Raw genomic sequence first — 17,339 nt, 5'->3', positions numbered from 1 at the left:
CTCCTTTCTGGTTCATAAAAATGTTAAATAAAAAGAAAAGAAAGAAACTTCAATCCTTCAGCTACATATGAGGCTTACCGAGCGCTCGCCTACTGACAATCATCCCGTCCACGAGAGGGATGACCATGTTAAATTTTCCAGTGGCTCCTTGAATTTTTATCCGGAATAATCCAGTGTTTAAAGGGTGGATGAAGATGACAGGAACCTCTTTTTCAAGAGCAGTAGATCTTAAGAAAAGAAAAGAACACTCCTTTTATTCCAGATATTCAAGAGCTGTAGTCCCCCATGTGTGATACAAGAATACCAAGGGAACTACTGCCAGGCAGTGTTTAGATGAGCCAAGTGATCAGTCTGCTCAGAAATCTTCCCAGGAGGCCATGTGGAAGCCCCCCACCAAAATCTGGCCCTACATGCCCATCACTCGGGTTAGCCTTTTGAAGCTGACCAAAAGAAGGGCCTAAAATTGTACTTAGAAAACCACTGGGGACACAGGGTGGAAGGAAAGGCCAGAAAAATACATCGTGGGGAATAACCAATCTAGCAGCCAGCTGCGGGACTTTCACTTAGTTCCTCCTCCTTGTAGGGAACAAAAACGGAACTGGCCAGATGGCAGGGAATTCTACCATGTTCAAGACTAGCACCTCAGAGCAAGTGGGAATGTAGCTTGGGCCCACTAAGGGAATCCCTGATGTCATTTTTTTAGGGGCTGGGGAAGGAGGTTGGGAGCACCTTAGTCTGGGGCAGTTGCAGGTGTCCTCCTCAGCAGAGGTGAAAAACAGCTGAATCTGGACACAGCCAATGCCCGCAAAGCCCCTGAACAGGCAATAGGGGCCAAGGCAAGCAACCACACCCATAGGAGACTGAATGACATATGTGCTGGGGATATGCCAATGCATCTGGACATACCCATGTAGCTCTTTGATGCTATTTGTCAGGGTTTTGGTTTGTTTTTGTTTTGTAACACAATGAGCCTTCTTTCTAAAGTGATTTTGGCCAAAGTAACAGACAGTCAATTTTTCAAGACATCTAATAAAAATCAATCCTATACTAATTCTGTCCCCAAGACAAACTCTAAACTTTGCTAAACTACTAGTAAAATACAAATTTTACAGTCCAAACATATAGTACTTTTGACCTAAAAAGTTTAAAACAACAACAAAAAAAAAACAGCACAAGACACTTAAAAGTTCTCTTCTAAACTAGTTCAAGTAAAGTTTACCTCATGAAATCTGTTTTGGTCTCTTTAGCAAGTCAATGTCAAAAAAGAAGGCTAAAAAGGAGTTAGAAAAACAGGACCGTTCTGTATTAAAAAGAGACTGAAGGAATGAGTACCGGACACAAGGCTGAAATGGGTACTGGTTTAAAAAACCAGCTGCAAAGACTATTTTAGGGGAAATGGAGAAATTTGAATATGAACTGGCTACCAAGTGAAATTAAGGAATTATGACTAACTATTACTCTGATAACGTTATCGTTATACATTTGAAAAGTGTTAATTTTCAGAGGCTCATACTGATGTATTCAGAATGTTAGAAAATCTGCAGTTTGCATTAAGATACTTTGGCATAAAAAACAAAAATTTTAGGAATGATTTGCCCTATTCTGGAAATTTAACATAATGTTAAAATAACCATCTTTCTAATGTTAGACTAAATTCATTTTATATGCAATATAAACCAGAACAGGGAAAATAGGAATTTACTCAAAGCTAAAATATCAAGTTAAGCTTGATATAAATTATTTGTCTAAACAAAAGACAAGACAAGCAAAAAGCTTTGAGATGATAAAGCCTGCACAGACACATTTTTACTATTCTGTTTTTAATCCATTTTTGTGCATGAGCAGCTAAAATAAAAATCTTAATACTATAATAAAGTGAGTAACCTGTTTTACTTAGAAATATTTTCCCATTAAATAGCTCATGTGATGAGGATACTTTAACTGCTATCTATCTAGAATGTTTTGACCAGTTTAACTCCATTATTTCCATCTAATATTGCTACTCTATTATCACTCTTCATTAATAATACTTAATTGTCTCCACTTTTCCATCTTTCTTTTTGCCTCAGATAAATGTACAACAGCAATTAATTATGCCATTTAAAAATCCTTGCTAATTTGATCACCTTGTGCATTTATCTACAAACTTTTTTTATTCTTTCCCCATAATTATGTTTACTTCTTACTGTCTTCATCCCTTTTGTTTCATAAAGTCATTATTTCTTAATTAAACTACAACCACCATATTATAAGAAATAGCTTTCTCTATGCTTAAAGTCAATATTGGTAAACTTCAAGCCAAGGAAGGGAGTACCTCAGAGAAGTGCTACTATTTGCAGTAGTTTCCACACCAGTACTGATTTCTGTCATCAGGTCTGAGAGGGGAAAGTTTTCTGGAAGAAAATCATGGCATTACATTTAACATCTCCCTTCAAGAAAACTCAATTTCCTAAACTCTTTACATAGCAGACAACAAATATACGGACTTTGCTCCTCTAAAACATATAGTCCTAAATATTCCTCACACACACACACAAAAACCCCTCAAGGCATGTTTTAGAAAAGTTCACCTACAGCAGAGAGTTTTTAAAGAATGTAAGAAAGAGCTTTAGAAGCGTTAGAAAGCAACCATTACACTTTCCTATGAACTCTGAGCTGAATGAGATTCTAGGGTAAATACACATTTCTAGTGTTCTTAGGCAGCTTACATAAAAATCATGAGAAACATATTCATAGCAGAATCCCTAAGGACCAATTAATCTTTACAATGAAACAAGATTGTGAAAAGAGGGTGAGGAAGGTGAACTCCCTGCCCCTTTCCAGAGGTCCTGGGGTGACTGGGAGCCATATCAAGTGGGACCAAGTGGCCAGAAACCAGTACCTGCCATACCAAGAAGACCTGAAGGCTCTGCATCCATCACATCTTCACGACTACGAAGTAAGTGCTGGGTCACTCACTTAACAGATTAGTCATCTAAGGAGTAATGAAACCCAGGCTTCCTGAACTCCAGTCCCAGCTCTTGGCCACCATACAGGGCCTATGCTGCCACTCCTTTTAGACATTCAGCAAGTCACTGTCATCCTACCAAAATCTTGTTTATGGACAAAGTCCTTGCACAATACCTATATCATCATAGCGTTCCACCCAGACTACAGAAACTCTTGTCTCGGGTCCGAGGGGAGGGACAGGGCGACCCTGAGGCAGCTTCTTCATTCTGGAACTGGGACTGAGCTGTATGAGGTAGAGAAAAGTGGAAGAGGGGGAAAAAAAAAAACTGGCTTAATAAAACTACAATCATACATTTATCAAGCTACCCAGTGACATAAGGATCAGGTCATGGGAAGTCACTTCTGGAAAACAGTATAAAATACATTTGCAAAAAAGCCCTTCTTTGGTTTCTCTGTTTATCAAGTCTCAAACTAGAACAAGGCAATGAAAGTCTAAAATATTCAAATAAAAAAAGATAAGCAATACTGAACAATTATAATTGACATTAATAAAAACAAAATTTGCAATCTATGTCTTAAAGAGGACTTAAGAGGATCAAGTCTATCTCTGTGACCAGAAGGCAGTATGCTTTTTCCGTCAGAGTAACATCATTGCTCCGCCTGGAGATCTTTTCAGTGTTGAATTCTTGTCAACTGTTTTTCCTCTCTCTACTGAGATAATGATATGAATTTTTTTCCCTTAGTTTGTGAGTAGTCTGCAAAGTATGTGGTAAATAAAAACATGGTGCTTTACCAATCTTGCTCTTCTCCAAACTGTATTCTGTGAAATCTTTTTTAAATGTAGCAACTTATGATTTTCAAAATCAGTCTACTTCAGAGTTTTATACAAGCTAACTTTTTTTCCTAAATCAATTTTAAAGGTGAAACCCTTCCCATATTCTTTTAAGCAAATACTTATATTAAAAATAATTTTAAGTGTAGAGAGGTCCAAATTAAAATTCTTTACAATGGAAGAAGGGCTTCAGACAAGTTTGCACAGCACTTCTTTGGTCTTTATTATTTATTCTATATCAACTGTCTTACATTTGTGAACTGATCCTATACTCTTGCTAATTACTACTTGGTCATTTTCCAGTAAGGATTAGGAGGTAACACGAGGGGAGAACACAGACAATGATGTAACATCCACTGATAAGGTAAGAAAAAAGTGTAAAACCAAAATGCTCTCTTCCTGTGTCACCTCACTCAGCTGCTGTGTCACCTCACTCAGTACATTTATTCACACACTGGATTATTCTTCAAAATGCTATCATGTGTGTCAGACCAAAGTTGAATTTTGCATGGTTAATGCTATAAAATACATACTATTATTAGTGAATATTTCAGGGACCAAATAATAACCTATACTTGAGAAGGAATGGGTGAAAGAACCAAGCATGGAACCAAAATGACTAAATAGAGAAAAGCAACAAAGATGGAATTAGAGTGAATCATCTGTTGCAAGCTGAAAAGAAGAAAATCATGAAATTTTGATTAAAAAAAATTAAGATCCTAATGAATTAGTACAGATATAATTATTCTTTGGGTTAAAGTTAAAAGCTTTTCAGGTGTGATTCTATAATTACCTAATTACCTCCATTTCACTACAAATTTCTGGAGATCAATCAACAAAGTGACTTACCCTCTGTGAGGAATTAAGATTGTCTGTGTGATTAGGGAAAAGCTCAAGTGTCAGGGATGGCTGTTTCAGAATTCCTGGCATAAGATCCATATTTGAATCACTATCTTGGTCTGAGATGTTACTTTCCAATGAATCAGCTATAGGGTAAAGAAAAATATATATAAATAAAATATCTACTACTTCGTTAGAGCGAATGTGTTTATTAAACTAGCTATGTTAACAGTACAACTTAAATTACTTAGGCAAAGCATTGCTTATAGAGCCAGGGTTGGCAAACCTTTTCTGTAAAGGATCAAGTAATAAATATTTCAGGCTTTGCTGGCTATATAGGTCTTTACTACATATTCTTATTTTATTTACAACCCTTTAAAAATGCAAAAAACATTCTTAGTGTTTTGAATTTGGCCTGTGTGCCATAATTTGCTGGCTCCAGCTCTACTGAATTGGTGCAAATAAGCTGGGCCAGAGACCTCAGGGATGGACTCAGTCCACAGAGGATGGTTGGGGCCTGGCTTCTGGAATTAAGGCAGGAGATCACAGCCTTGACATGAAGGCAAACAGCTGCTAGACATTGACCTAGACCATGGAAGGGCCCTCCTGCCAGGGACATAACTGGCCCCAGAGAAGAGAAAGGGAGGAACCTCAAGTGCAAAATCAAGGGTCCAAGTACAAAGGTTAAGAGGCGGCCAAAGCAGGGTCCAGGAAAAATCATTAGCCTAGAAATGAGAAATGTGAAAGCATGATGTACAGCATCCCATCCTATGGACGGTCTCATGGAGAAGGTGAAGTTTTCCATCTCCTGTTTGGTCAGGCACAAAGTAATGTACTTAATTTGTAAGAAGCAAAGGTTCAAGGCAAAATAAGATTAAGAATTCAGACTGAGAAGTAATGATCACTTCTGATCCTTGAGAAGAACATGCTTGATGGCCACCTTCTCCAGGCTGGAATTTCTCCACTTCGGTGTTAGAAGACCAGGCAGTTACCACCATGAGAGCCTCCAATTGCAGGGTTCTCTGGGGTTCCATACAAAGGCTCTCACATGGAAAGAGGGAAGCAGGTGGGGGTTCACTCATTAGAGAGAGAAATGAATAAACTGAAAAACAGGGCTTCTATGTATTAGTTAAACTAATCAGATTTGTTGTTATTGTTTAGTTGCTAAGTCATGTCCAGCTCTTTTGAGACCCCATTAGCCTGCCAGGCTCCTCTGTCCATGGGATTTTCCAGGCAAGGATTCTGGAGTGGGTAGCCATTTCCTTCTCCAGGGGATCTTCCCGGCCCAAGAATCAAAACTGTGCCTCCTGCATTGGGAGGTGAATTCTTTACCACTGAGCCACCTGGGAAGTCCAATTAATCCCACTAAAGAAAGTAAAAAAAATGGGTCAAAGTAGATCTCCTTTGCTATTTAAAAATTATTATTAGAGGGTCAGTCTTCTAGTCTTTCACTACCTTCCTTTAGTTAAGAGGAACTAACACCCCATACCTCTGCATAATCTAAAAGCTATCATGTCTTTGAAGCTTGAGAATGTCTTAGATGACTTCAGAATCTCTCCCAGTGCAGTAATACTGCACAAATCAGTGAATACAAAAATTGTTCCATACAAAAAAACCCAGCACCATTAAAAAAATTCTCTTACTTAAGGACTCCACAGGAGAAGGAACCACAAAAGCTATTTCCGTAAGGGCATCGGCATAATACAGCACCTTCTTCTGTCCATTGAAAATGCTAGCCCCAACATCTTCAGAGGAAATCACTTCATCTATGAATGAGAAACACTACATTACTGCTCGGAAAAGTGGGGAAAACCAGTACATGAAACTTTAAATGAAATTTTAACTGGTTAATAAAAAGTGATAATAAATAGAAAGTACATTTCCAACATGAACTAATGTGTAAGAAGAATAAACTATAAGTGTTCATTAAATGGCTTAACACTAACTTTAAACCATAAAATCTTAATTTCACAGTTGCTGTAACTGAATCAGATCACTTCTGATTAGCAGGACCTTAGTTCATGTGTATCAGGCAGTTTCAGGGAATAGACTTTTTGGAAGAGGTAACAGTAATTAAAAGGGAGACCACCCAGTCCCTCTGTGAAGGGAGGTGGGGCAGACGTCTGCATGTGTGTACGCTTGCTCGCAGGCATTTCTGTCCCTAGTCTCTCTGCTGCTCTTCAGCTTTGCTTCTGTGTCATTTTCTCCCGTGATCAGTGATGTAATATGAAAATGTACAGGAAACTTTAATCATAGTATCTGCTCTAAGTCAGCAAGATAGAATTAACCAAAATAACACTCTTGAGAGCTGGTATCAGTTCAGTTCAGTTCAGTCGCTCAGCTGTGTCCGACTTTTTGCAACCCCATGAATCGCAGCACGCCAGGCCTCCCTGTCCATCATCAACTGCCGGAGTTCACTCAAACTCACATCCATCGAGTCGGTGATGACATCCAGCCATCTCATCCTCTGTCGTCCCCTTTTCCTCCTGCCCCCAATCCCTCCCAGCATTAGAGTCTTTCCAATGAGTCAACTCTTCGCATGAGAGCTGGTCTAGTTCTCCATTAAAATGAACACAATGCCCTACAAGCAATACATAAAAGACCAACAACCTGACAAAAAATTGGGAAGAGGAAATAAACAAGTAGTTCTCAGCTAAGAAATAAAAATATGAGATGCTAAAACTCAATCATAATTAAAAATAGAAAACTCCTCATCTAACAGATCAGAAGACACCTAATTTGGTGAAGAGGTGGCAAACGAAGTTAAGACCAGAGTCTAGCAAACTTTTTCTGCAAAGGGTCAGACAGTAAATGAAGCTTTGCATGTCATATGGTCTCTGCCATGACTATGTAAGTCTGCCATTGTAGTGTGAAAGCAGTCAGATAATACATGAACAAGTATGGCTGAGTGCCAATAAACTTTACTTACAAAAATAGGCATGGGCTGTAGGTGCTGGCTCCTGGTTTAGATGCTGGGCGGGCAGTGTCTACCATAGCAGACACTGTGGTTACTGCCCCAACACACTCATTCTACCCGCCTCCTCGTTCATATCTCTCTTTCAGGGTCATTCCACCTCTCTTGCCACAGCAATGGTTCATGCTAGTCTAATCACTGTGTATTTCTGGCTTTGGGAGAAGGGAGGTTCTGAGACCCAGCTAACCTCTCCTCTTTAGACTAGTGTGGTATGTGAATGGTTTTAGCCTGGAATGGCCTTTTTGCAGTGTGAAGAAAGCCAGGATGGGACAAAACCAACACATGGAAAACAGAGCTAAAAGAAAACTGCAGAGAAATAGAACAGGAGTGCTGATCACATGGCAACAAAACTGCACACTAATGTCTTGGATTTTCAGTTATATGAGGCAATAAATGACCTTCAAAATCTAGCCCAGTTTGGGTCAGGTTTTCTGTTACTTGCAACCTTAAGCATCCAAGTGACACATTTATACATTTATCAACTTGAAAAATGTGCAAATCTTTTATCAATTCTACTTGTGGGAATTTAGTTGATAAATACACTTAAGCTAACTATTAAAGGTTATGTGGCAATTGAAATTAGAGCACATTCTCATATACTTTGATTCAACCTTGGTTGAAAGCAGGAGAAAACTATGTCACAAGTCACAATGGTATTTAATGGGAAACTTAAGAGCATAATCTTACTGACAGAGAACTCTGCTAATTCAAAGCATTAGACACAGGTTTTTCCCACTTCAGAGAGGTATAATTAACTTTCCAGTGATTTCAAGGGCCCTTGGAACAGAAAGCTCCAGCCAGGTAGGGCAAAGGCCTTAAGATTAAATTTATACTTGCTATCCTGATTACAGTTCCTCAGGAGGATTTGTATTGATGTGTATGAATCTCTCAGTCAGCTGTTTACTACAAAGGTTTTTATATAATGTCCTAACAGTGTAACCTTAAATGATAGCCCAAAGTCTAAAAAACATACCTGCTAGTAGAAAAACTGTATTTATTACACAAAGTATACTTGTTAGGAAACTATTGTTTGCTATAATCTAAAATTATTATAATATTGTTATAGAAAACGGAATTTGTTCACTCCCACTATAAAAAACTTACCAACTTTATGATAATTAAGCCATTAATTTTATATTAGTCATCATAATGTATGTATATAACATACATGTTCATATATATATATACACACACATAATTATTCCTCATATTAACAGAAAATGTTTGGAAGATGATACAATTATTAAGTGATCTCCTGTGAGGATGAGAGGAAAGAGACTTCTCCATTCCATACATCTGCGTTTTTTTTTTTCTTTCCTAAAACTACAAATTCATATTAAAGGAGAAAAGTCAAGAGTAACAAAATAAGAAAAAACAAATGACCATATGAGATTTACCTTGTTCAGGTCCTTCACCATCATCGCAACTGTTAATAGACCAACTGGTGGAAACATGCCCAGTCCAGCCAGGGTGTTTGCCCACATCTACTGACCAGCCAAGGGAGAGCAAAAATTCTAGGAAATGTGGCTGAACATTTCTGGAAGACTCCACATTCTTTAAAATCTGAAATACATACCAATCATCAACTATAGTGAAGGAACAAAAGAGCATATCAAAGTATCTTCATAAAAATTCTCTTTGGAGTATCTGATAAATCAAGTCCAAGCTGAGAATAAACTGAGGACTATACATATGACTGCAGTTAAATATGTATGCTTCTGGGTTATATAGATCTGGGTTCAAATCCTGGCTGGGCTTTGGGCAAGTTTCTTAATCCCACTGTTTCAGTTCCTTCATCTATAAAGCGAGTAATAATGATGGCTGTGAAGATTAAGTGAGATAAAGCAAGAAAATCCTTTAACTCTCTTCCTAGCAAAATAATTACTGAGCCAGATATGCTTACCAAAAGTAAACAAAAAACACTAGGTCCCTGCCTTCACATAGGTATGTGATTATTTACTTATAAATCTTGACAAATGCTATAAAAAGTACAAACCTGTTAAAAATTCAATAATGACTAGCTATAATTAATAAGTGAGTGGGAAAACATTCTTCTCTGGGTTCAAAGAAGAGAATACAACCATCCCAGATAAAAATGAAGGCTTTCTCCTCTTCACCAGGTACCAAATTTAATTCCTGGGCCCCAGAAAGAAAAGTCCCTTGTTCTAAAACAGTGGTTCACATCAGGTGGATTTTGCTCTCCAGCAGATATCTGGCAATGTCTGGAAACATTTTTGACATCACAACTGGTGGGACACTGCTGGGATCTAGTGAGCAGAGGCCAAAGATGCTGTTACATGTCCTATTTTTATAGAACAGCTCCCCCAACAAGGAATTACTTGGCTCAAAACAGTAACATTGCTGCTGTTCAAAGTCCAATGCTAGAAGAAGGAAAATGAGAAGTCCTCTATAAATTAAAAATGAAATGGGGAGAGAGGTAGTGTATCAAAATCACCTGGGGAATTTCTTAAACATGAGATTTTCTTAGCCTACTCCAGAACCTCTGTATCAGATTAGCAGAGATAAGATCCTGGAATTACTACTTCCAAGAGGTCTCCCAAGTAACTTTTAATGTAGCCAGCCCACAGATCACTGATGTAGTTCATACAATGCTAACCTAATGAAGTCAAAATATGTGGTTACATCAAATACTTCTCAATCTAGTGGGCATCATTGCCAGGCCTCATCTCTTTAACACTTGTCTTCAGAAGTATACCTGTTTAGTTCCCCATATCCCTTCATATTCTTATAAGTGCCAGGAAACTGATCTGACAGCCAGTTTTTGTTTTCTCCCAATTAATTATTTTATTCAGAGGTGAGACTTTTAAACAATTTGAAAATGTAGCCAAGATACAATAAGTAAGTTAAATTCAACTTGCAGGCCACTGACTGGCAGCTGGAAATTCATCTAAATCTTCCCTATGGGGCTAGGGAAGGCACGACTCAGCCATTCTAAAGGAGGCTTCTGGGAATCTTATTGTTTTCCCATCACCCTTGGTCCCTAAAAAGCTAAGGAAACTCAACTGGTGTAAGAATTACTTCAAGGGTTTGTGTCTTCTTCTATACGTAGGAGGAAAATGGCCCCACTACTCTCATATGAACCATGAACAGACTTCCTTCAAGACAGATCCCCACCCTCTGCATTTAATCCACTTCTACTGAAGATCTTCCGAAACACTTGAGTCTACCAGTCTCATCTCTGGCTACCAGTAGCCTCCCAAGCTACAAACAAATTGGAACCAATAATGAATTTTATGAAAATGAAATTCTCTCTCACCTCCAGGGCCTTTGCACATGCTGTTTCTTGATTAGTGACAACCCACTTCTACCTTTTAACCTACAGTCAATGTATACCTCATACATTAGCTTAAAAGTCTTTTATTCCAGGAAGTCTTCAAACCAGGTTAGGTTTTTGTGTTACGGCTCCTATAACATGTTCCTATCAGCACACTTTATCCACGGTTGTGTGTTTAATCATCTGTCTTTCCCTCTACACAGTAGTAGTTCCGGAAGTCCAGAAACCTCGTATATCTTGCTCACCACTATAACCCAAGCATCTGACAGCAGACACTTAGTAAGTATTTACGGAATCACTAACATGAAATGAGAAGAATTTTCTCCTTTTCTAGTAGTTTGCCAATAATCTGAAATATGCTTCTAGTATAAACATTTTGTAATTCTGGTATATTTCTTCAAGTGTGTTTAATCTGATTAGCTAATGGTCTTGCAATGATTATAGTGAAACTCCAAGATAATACAGTCATAGTGCTCTACACATGTGAATACATGCTATCTTTTACACATCTTCCTTTGGTCCTCTCTCAGTTACAGCTGGTAACTACTGTCCAATCCATGTTTCAACCGTTTATCTCTGATAGACACTCGATCTCCTGACATCTTCTCTCAGTTTTCTGTTCTCACCTGTCTTATAGCTGTCTTCATCCTTCTCCTAGTCTCTTTGTTACATGTACCCAACTGTTTTTTACTTATTGTTTTTATCCTTTACTTTATTTCAGATGTTCTCCTACTGTGCATGCCTTGACTAAAATTATTTCCTTGTGAAATTACCTGGAAAGTGAGTTCCTCAAGAGGAAAGGGTATTATCACTTCTACACTTGGGCACATTAAGGGAGCCACAGGGAAGATGGTCAGTAAACAGTTGTTGCTGGGCAGTAAAGCCTAACTTTAGCTTTTCATGGTTAACTTTTGTTATTTTAGTTTCCTGTGTCTTAGGAATCTGAATTCCTTAAGATAAGAAAGACATGCTCTAGCTCTTCTCTATATCACATTCACTGAGAGTCAAGAGACTCGAGGGTCTAGGCATCATAGTCTAGGCATCATAGTTTTCATTAACTCAGTTTTTGAACTGATTCACAGGAAATCTTTAAAGATCAAGAATAACTCACCATCCACCACAGGGAAGTGCAAGTCATGTAAATTTTTTTCAGTTTACAGCATAAAAAATTATCCCCCAAATCCAGAAATCTTACCTCTTGGTTTGTTTTCTGGCCTGGCTTCATATAGAAAATAAAAACTGTGTCAAAGGGACGACACGGCAAGAGATCCAGATAACCAATGTCATCAAAAAATCCAGGTATCGTGGAGTCAAGTGCAATAAGGTGAGGAGGTAGACGACTGTTTGCAGGTTCCTACCGCCAAAGGAAGAAAGGAGAAGGTATCATCTCTTTGCACTATTCTAATTATAAAACCAATACTTGCTCATGGTGTAATAAACATTAAAAAAAATTTTTAAAGTGACAGGAATAAGCAGAACCATAATCCCAAACTACAGAAACTATTTAACATCCTTGTGTATTTCCTTCCAGTTCTTTTGCCTTTTTTTGTTAAAGACGGTTGAGATCATACTATGTATTTAATTTAAAATCCAATTTTCTCTGTAATACACCAAACGTTCTAGAAAAAATTTAGTATGTATTTTATTCTTATTCATTGCTGGTGGAAATGGAAAATGGTACAGCCATGCTGGAAGACAGTTTGGCAGTTTCTTGCAAAGCTAAGCATAATCTTACCATACAGGACAGCAACTGCATAACTCTTTACCCATATGAATTAAAAATGTCTACTCAAAAACACAGCTTCATTCGTAACTGGAAGCAAAACTTGGAAGCAACCAAGGAGTCTCTCTGTAAGTAAACTGTGATAAATCCACCCAATGGAATATTATTCAATGATAATAAGAAGTGAGCTATCAAGTCACAGAAAGACATGGAGGAACCTGAAATGCAAACTGCTAAGTGAAAGAAGCCAATCTGAAGAGACTACATACTATATGATTCCAACTATATGACATTTTGTAAAAGGCAAAACTGTGGAGACAGCAAAAGATCAGTAGTTGTCAGGAGTCGGGGGAATTTCCAGAGAAGGGGAGGGATGACTAGGAAGACTACAGCGGACTTTAGGGCAGTAAAACTCTTCTCTATAGTGCTATAATGGTGAGCATATGTGATTTCATATTTGCCAAAACCCATAGAACTGTACAACACAGAGTGAACACTAATGTAAACTATAGAGTTCAGTTAATAATCCATCTGATACTGGTTTGTCAATTGTTACAAATTATGTCACAACAATGCAAGATGTTAGGAGAAACTACGTGTGTGGAGGAAAAGAGGTTATATGTAAACTCTCTACACTTTCTACTCAGCTGTTCTGCAAACCTAACTGCTTTAAAAAATAGTCTATTAATTTTTATGCATTTCTTGTTTTGTTTTCCCCCTGATCCCTTATCTTCTTTGAGATCGTGATCTTGACCAGCAGGTTGTATCATTGTTGGTACTTTTCAGGAAAGCATCCCTCAGAGATGGCAAGGATTACTTTTTCCTACTCCAAACAAGGGCTGAGGCAACACCCTGTCATTAAAGACACCACTATTTCTGCAGTCAAACAGAAGAGCATTCACACTATGAAAAAAGACTACAGATAGCCTCGTGTCAATTCAGGTCAGATTTTTCCACTAAATGAATTTTCTAAAAACGTGCAAAAAGTTCAGTTCAGTTCAGTCGCTCAGTCGTGTTCGACTCTTTGCGACCCCATGAATCACAGCACGCCAGGCCTCCCTGTTCATCACCATCTCCCGGAGTTCACTCAGACTCATGTCCATCGAGTCCATGATGCCATCCCAGCCATCTCATCCTGGGTCGTCCCCTTCTCCTCCTGCCCTCAATCCCTCCCAGCATCAGAGTCTTTTCCAATGAGTCAACTCTTCACATGAGGTGGCCAAAGTACTGGAGTTTCAGCTTCAGCATCATTCCTTCCAAAGAAATCCCAGGGTTGATCTCCTTCAGAATGGACTGGTTGGATCTCCTTGCAGTCCAAGGGACTCTCAAGAGTCTTCTCCAACACCACAGTTCAAAAGCATCAGTTCTTCAGCGCTCAGCCTTCTTCACAGTCCAACTCTCACATCCATACATGACCACAGGAAAAACCATAGCCTTGACTAGATGGACCTTAGTCGGCAAAGTAATGTCTCTGCTTTTGAATATGCTATCTAGGTTGGTCATAACTTTCCTTCCAAGGAGTAAGTGTCTTTTAATTTCATGGCTGCAGTCACCATCTGCAGTGATTATGGAGCCCAAAAAAATAAAGTCTGACACTGTTTCCCCTGTTTCCCCATCTATGTCCCATGAAGTGATGGGACCAGATGCCATGATCTTCGTTTTCTGAATGTTGAGCTTTAAGCCAACTTTTTCACTCTCCTCTTCTACTTTTTTTTGGCTTTTTTTTTTTTTTTTCAAAAACATGCAAAAAACGTTCTGCTTTTCATTTTTCACCTTGAAATCATGAAGAAGGAACTGCACTCTGACAGCATGCTACAACATATCTTACAGGACAAGGGCTCCTCATTCTTTTTTTTTTTTAAAGCTACCTCATCAGCTTGTTCTTCTGGATGTTCTTCTAATTCAGGAACATAACACGTATGTACTTTATATCTCTTAATAACTTCTTAAAGTTTTTTCCTCGAGGTCTGTGTTTTTCCTAATAAATTTCCTTAGGATACCTTTTGTCAATATCACAGTTGTAACTGAGTTATTTTGCATTCTATTTCTAACTGGATATTAACAGCTATAGTCATTAATATTTGTACTTCATATGTGGTGATCTTAACTTTCATTTACTTTAAGCACTCTACTGATTCTCCTTCTTCTTGTCATTCAGTAGCTCAGTCGTGTCTGACTCTTCTGCAGCACGCCAGGCTTCCCTGTCCTTCACTATCTTGCGGAGTTTGTTCAAACTCATGTCCACGGAGTCAATGATGCCATGGCTGTCTAATTAGAAATCATATTATCTGGGAACTGTCTTTTCCTTTCCAGTGTTTTTTCCCCCTCTTAGTTTCTTTTAGTATTTCATTGACCTTCCTGGTTTTGATAGTATATTATAGTTAGGTAAGATGTTACTCACTGGGGGAATCTCCCTACACACATTTTTTTTAAAAAACATTTCCTCATTCTCCACCTTGTTTCTTAAATGGGCTGCCATTTACACAGATCTACATTACTGGCCCTGGTGAAGTTTTTGGCTGTTTATTCATTTTTTAAAAATCAGACTAAATATTGTTTTGCTGAATATTGACTGTTGTATTGACTGATCTGCTAACAGAATCAAATTATTTTCTTAATAACTTAACTAATATTTACCAATAACTGACTCTCCTGCATTCCAATTTACTTGGTTGTAGAAGTTAATTTGTTTAACGTGCTGCTGAATTCATTTTATTACCATTCTCCTTAATACTTTTGTATATATTTTTGCATGTGTGTTCTGTCAGGTTTATTAGAGGCATGCTTAGATTCATAAAATAAACCAGGCTACTTGCTAACTTCTTCCTATGTTCTAACCCAGGTGAGAAAGTACAGGAATTATTTTCTTGAAAGGTTAAACATTTCAACTACAGTAGATAACATGAAAGGAAATTTCAGTCTCAGATTTGTCTTGTCTCCATTCAGTCCATAGCATGCAATCATTTCCTTCTAGAATGTTTTTATTTACTGCTTCTACTCTGTCCAATTTTCTCCACTAGGAATATCACTAATCACCTGTTAGGCTGTATCTTTGTTCCTTTCTTTCCACATTTACCACTGCTTTTCTCATTATTTTCCTCTTTCTATTCTTTTCTTCTGCATTTTAAGAGTTTTTATTTTTTACTCTCCACCACTAATTCAATTTTCTACAACATAAAATATTTTTCATCTACATGCCAAAATCCAAACTCAAGACAGCAATGTTCCCCTCTACTTTTCTTAAAAGTTAAATGGCCTTTAGCCAAGTAGCTGCTAGAGAGTAAGGCAGGGGGCAACTTGTGCAATAAGTTACTTCTTGCCTGGCAATCTTCAGTTGGGTTTTTCAAAACAAACAGCCTTAGCACAAATTTTAAATTCACATACGTGGAAGCTATTTCACATTTTTGAGGCCCTGTTTCTACATATGTGATATAGAGATACTACCACTTTCCTAGTAAAACTGTTTTAATGAAATTAAGAGTAATGGCAACATTTACCTTACAGGCTGGTTGACTCTATGTACTACATGAACCGCCTGACACAACTGCCACGAGATGATACCCTTATCACCCCTATTTCAGACATGAGAGACTAAGACTCAGAGTAACTTTGCCAAGATCACACAGCTGGTAAGTAGTGATGCCAGGACATAAACCAAGACAGTTTGACACTAGAAACTGCACAATCTAACAAGTGTTTACATTCGTTCCTTTTCAAAAGTGGCATGAAAGAGCAGTCAACTGTAGCCCATACTTTCAGTCATAAACTTTACTGGGGAAAAGTTTTAACATTCTTTTTCTAACTGCTTATAGATGTCATTAATATATATAACATGAGTCTTACAGCACCTAGGAAAAGTCAGAGGTGGATATATTATCAAAGCAGCTCTCACAACAGAACTCTAAATACATTCATGGGAAAACTGTCTTGGAGCTCATATTGTAAACTGCAGCATAATAGAATTTTATTTCCTTGTATGAAAGGTAAGATTTTAAATAGTTTCTGTTGTTTTAATTCTCCATCTTCACAAAAATACTTTAGCTATCATCAGCTGAATGTTAATGTATGAATATATTTACTCATAGAAGTTTATGAAAATTACCTTCAATGCTTCTAAAGACAAAAATCCAAAGTGTGAAAGGAAAAGACGTGCTGTTTGGAATTCCTGGGCAGGAGGTGGGGGCTTACAATCTGTAACTGGATCAGGAAAACTTCTCTTCTGCAATTCCTCCTCACTTTGTTGCTCAAGGTGTATTTCATAAGCGATTTGCTGGGCCATGCCATTCCTTAATTTTTCATGTCTCTCTTCTAACTGAAATAAACCGAACATTGCATTTTGGGGGAATTATCGTATCAGGATTAATCTTAATTTTTAAATGAAAAGAAGGCTACAAGCAACAAAATAGAAGATAATTTTCAGTGATCAACACTGAGCTTCAATTCAATACAACCAAGAGCAAATATGCATAAACCAAGCAAAAATGTTTTAAAGTTAAAATAAAACCCCAAGAATGTTCCCATAGCCTCAAAAATTGCTCCTTTATCTCCTCGCTATAAGTGAAACCATTCTGTCTCTGCTTCCCTTTACATTGGCAAGAGAGGGGGCAGAGCTGCCATTCTCTGCCATGTCCCCTTCATCTTCCACATCATTTTCCCTCTTCTTCCAGACCCCTGTCCATCTTTGTCCTACAAGGATGTCCTCATTCTTTGAAGTCCACAACTGCAT

General features: G+C 37.9%; 1 protein-coding gene across 5 annotated transcripts in view; it reads right to left on the bottom strand.

Annotated features, from left to right (window-relative positions):
• Positions 1–17,339, bottom strand: part of RALGAPB (Ral GTPase activating protein non-catalytic beta subunit) — a 93,206-nt gene that overhangs the window by 4,525 nt on the left and 71,342 nt on the right. For all 5 annotated transcript variants that reach the window (XM_018057853.1, XM_018057852.1, XM_018057854.1 and 2 more), the window contains 8 exons: positions 16,716–16,925; positions 12,086–12,244; positions 8,993–9,158; positions 6,265–6,387; positions 4,631–4,767; positions 3,124–3,232; positions 2,315–2,393; positions 79–227 (listed from right to left, as the gene is read on the bottom strand). In XM_018057853.1, coding sequence (XP_017913342.1) covers positions 79–227; positions 2,315–2,393; positions 3,124–3,232; positions 4,631–4,767; positions 6,265–6,387; positions 8,993–9,158; positions 12,086–12,244; positions 16,716–16,925 — 1,132 coding nt within the window. The remainder of the gene's footprint in view (positions 1–78; positions 228–2,314; positions 2,394–3,123; positions 3,233–4,630; positions 4,768–6,264; positions 6,388–8,992; positions 9,159–12,085; positions 12,245–16,715; positions 16,926–17,339) is intronic.

This window comes from Capra hircus, chromosome 13 (genome assembly GCF_001704415.2).
Source record: "Capra hircus breed San Clemente chromosome 13, ASM170441v1, whole genome shotgun sequence".
Lineage (NCBI taxonomy): Eukaryota > Metazoa > Chordata > Mammalia > Artiodactyla > Bovidae > Capra > Capra hircus.
This window is presented reverse-complemented; position numbering and strand designations above follow the sequence as displayed.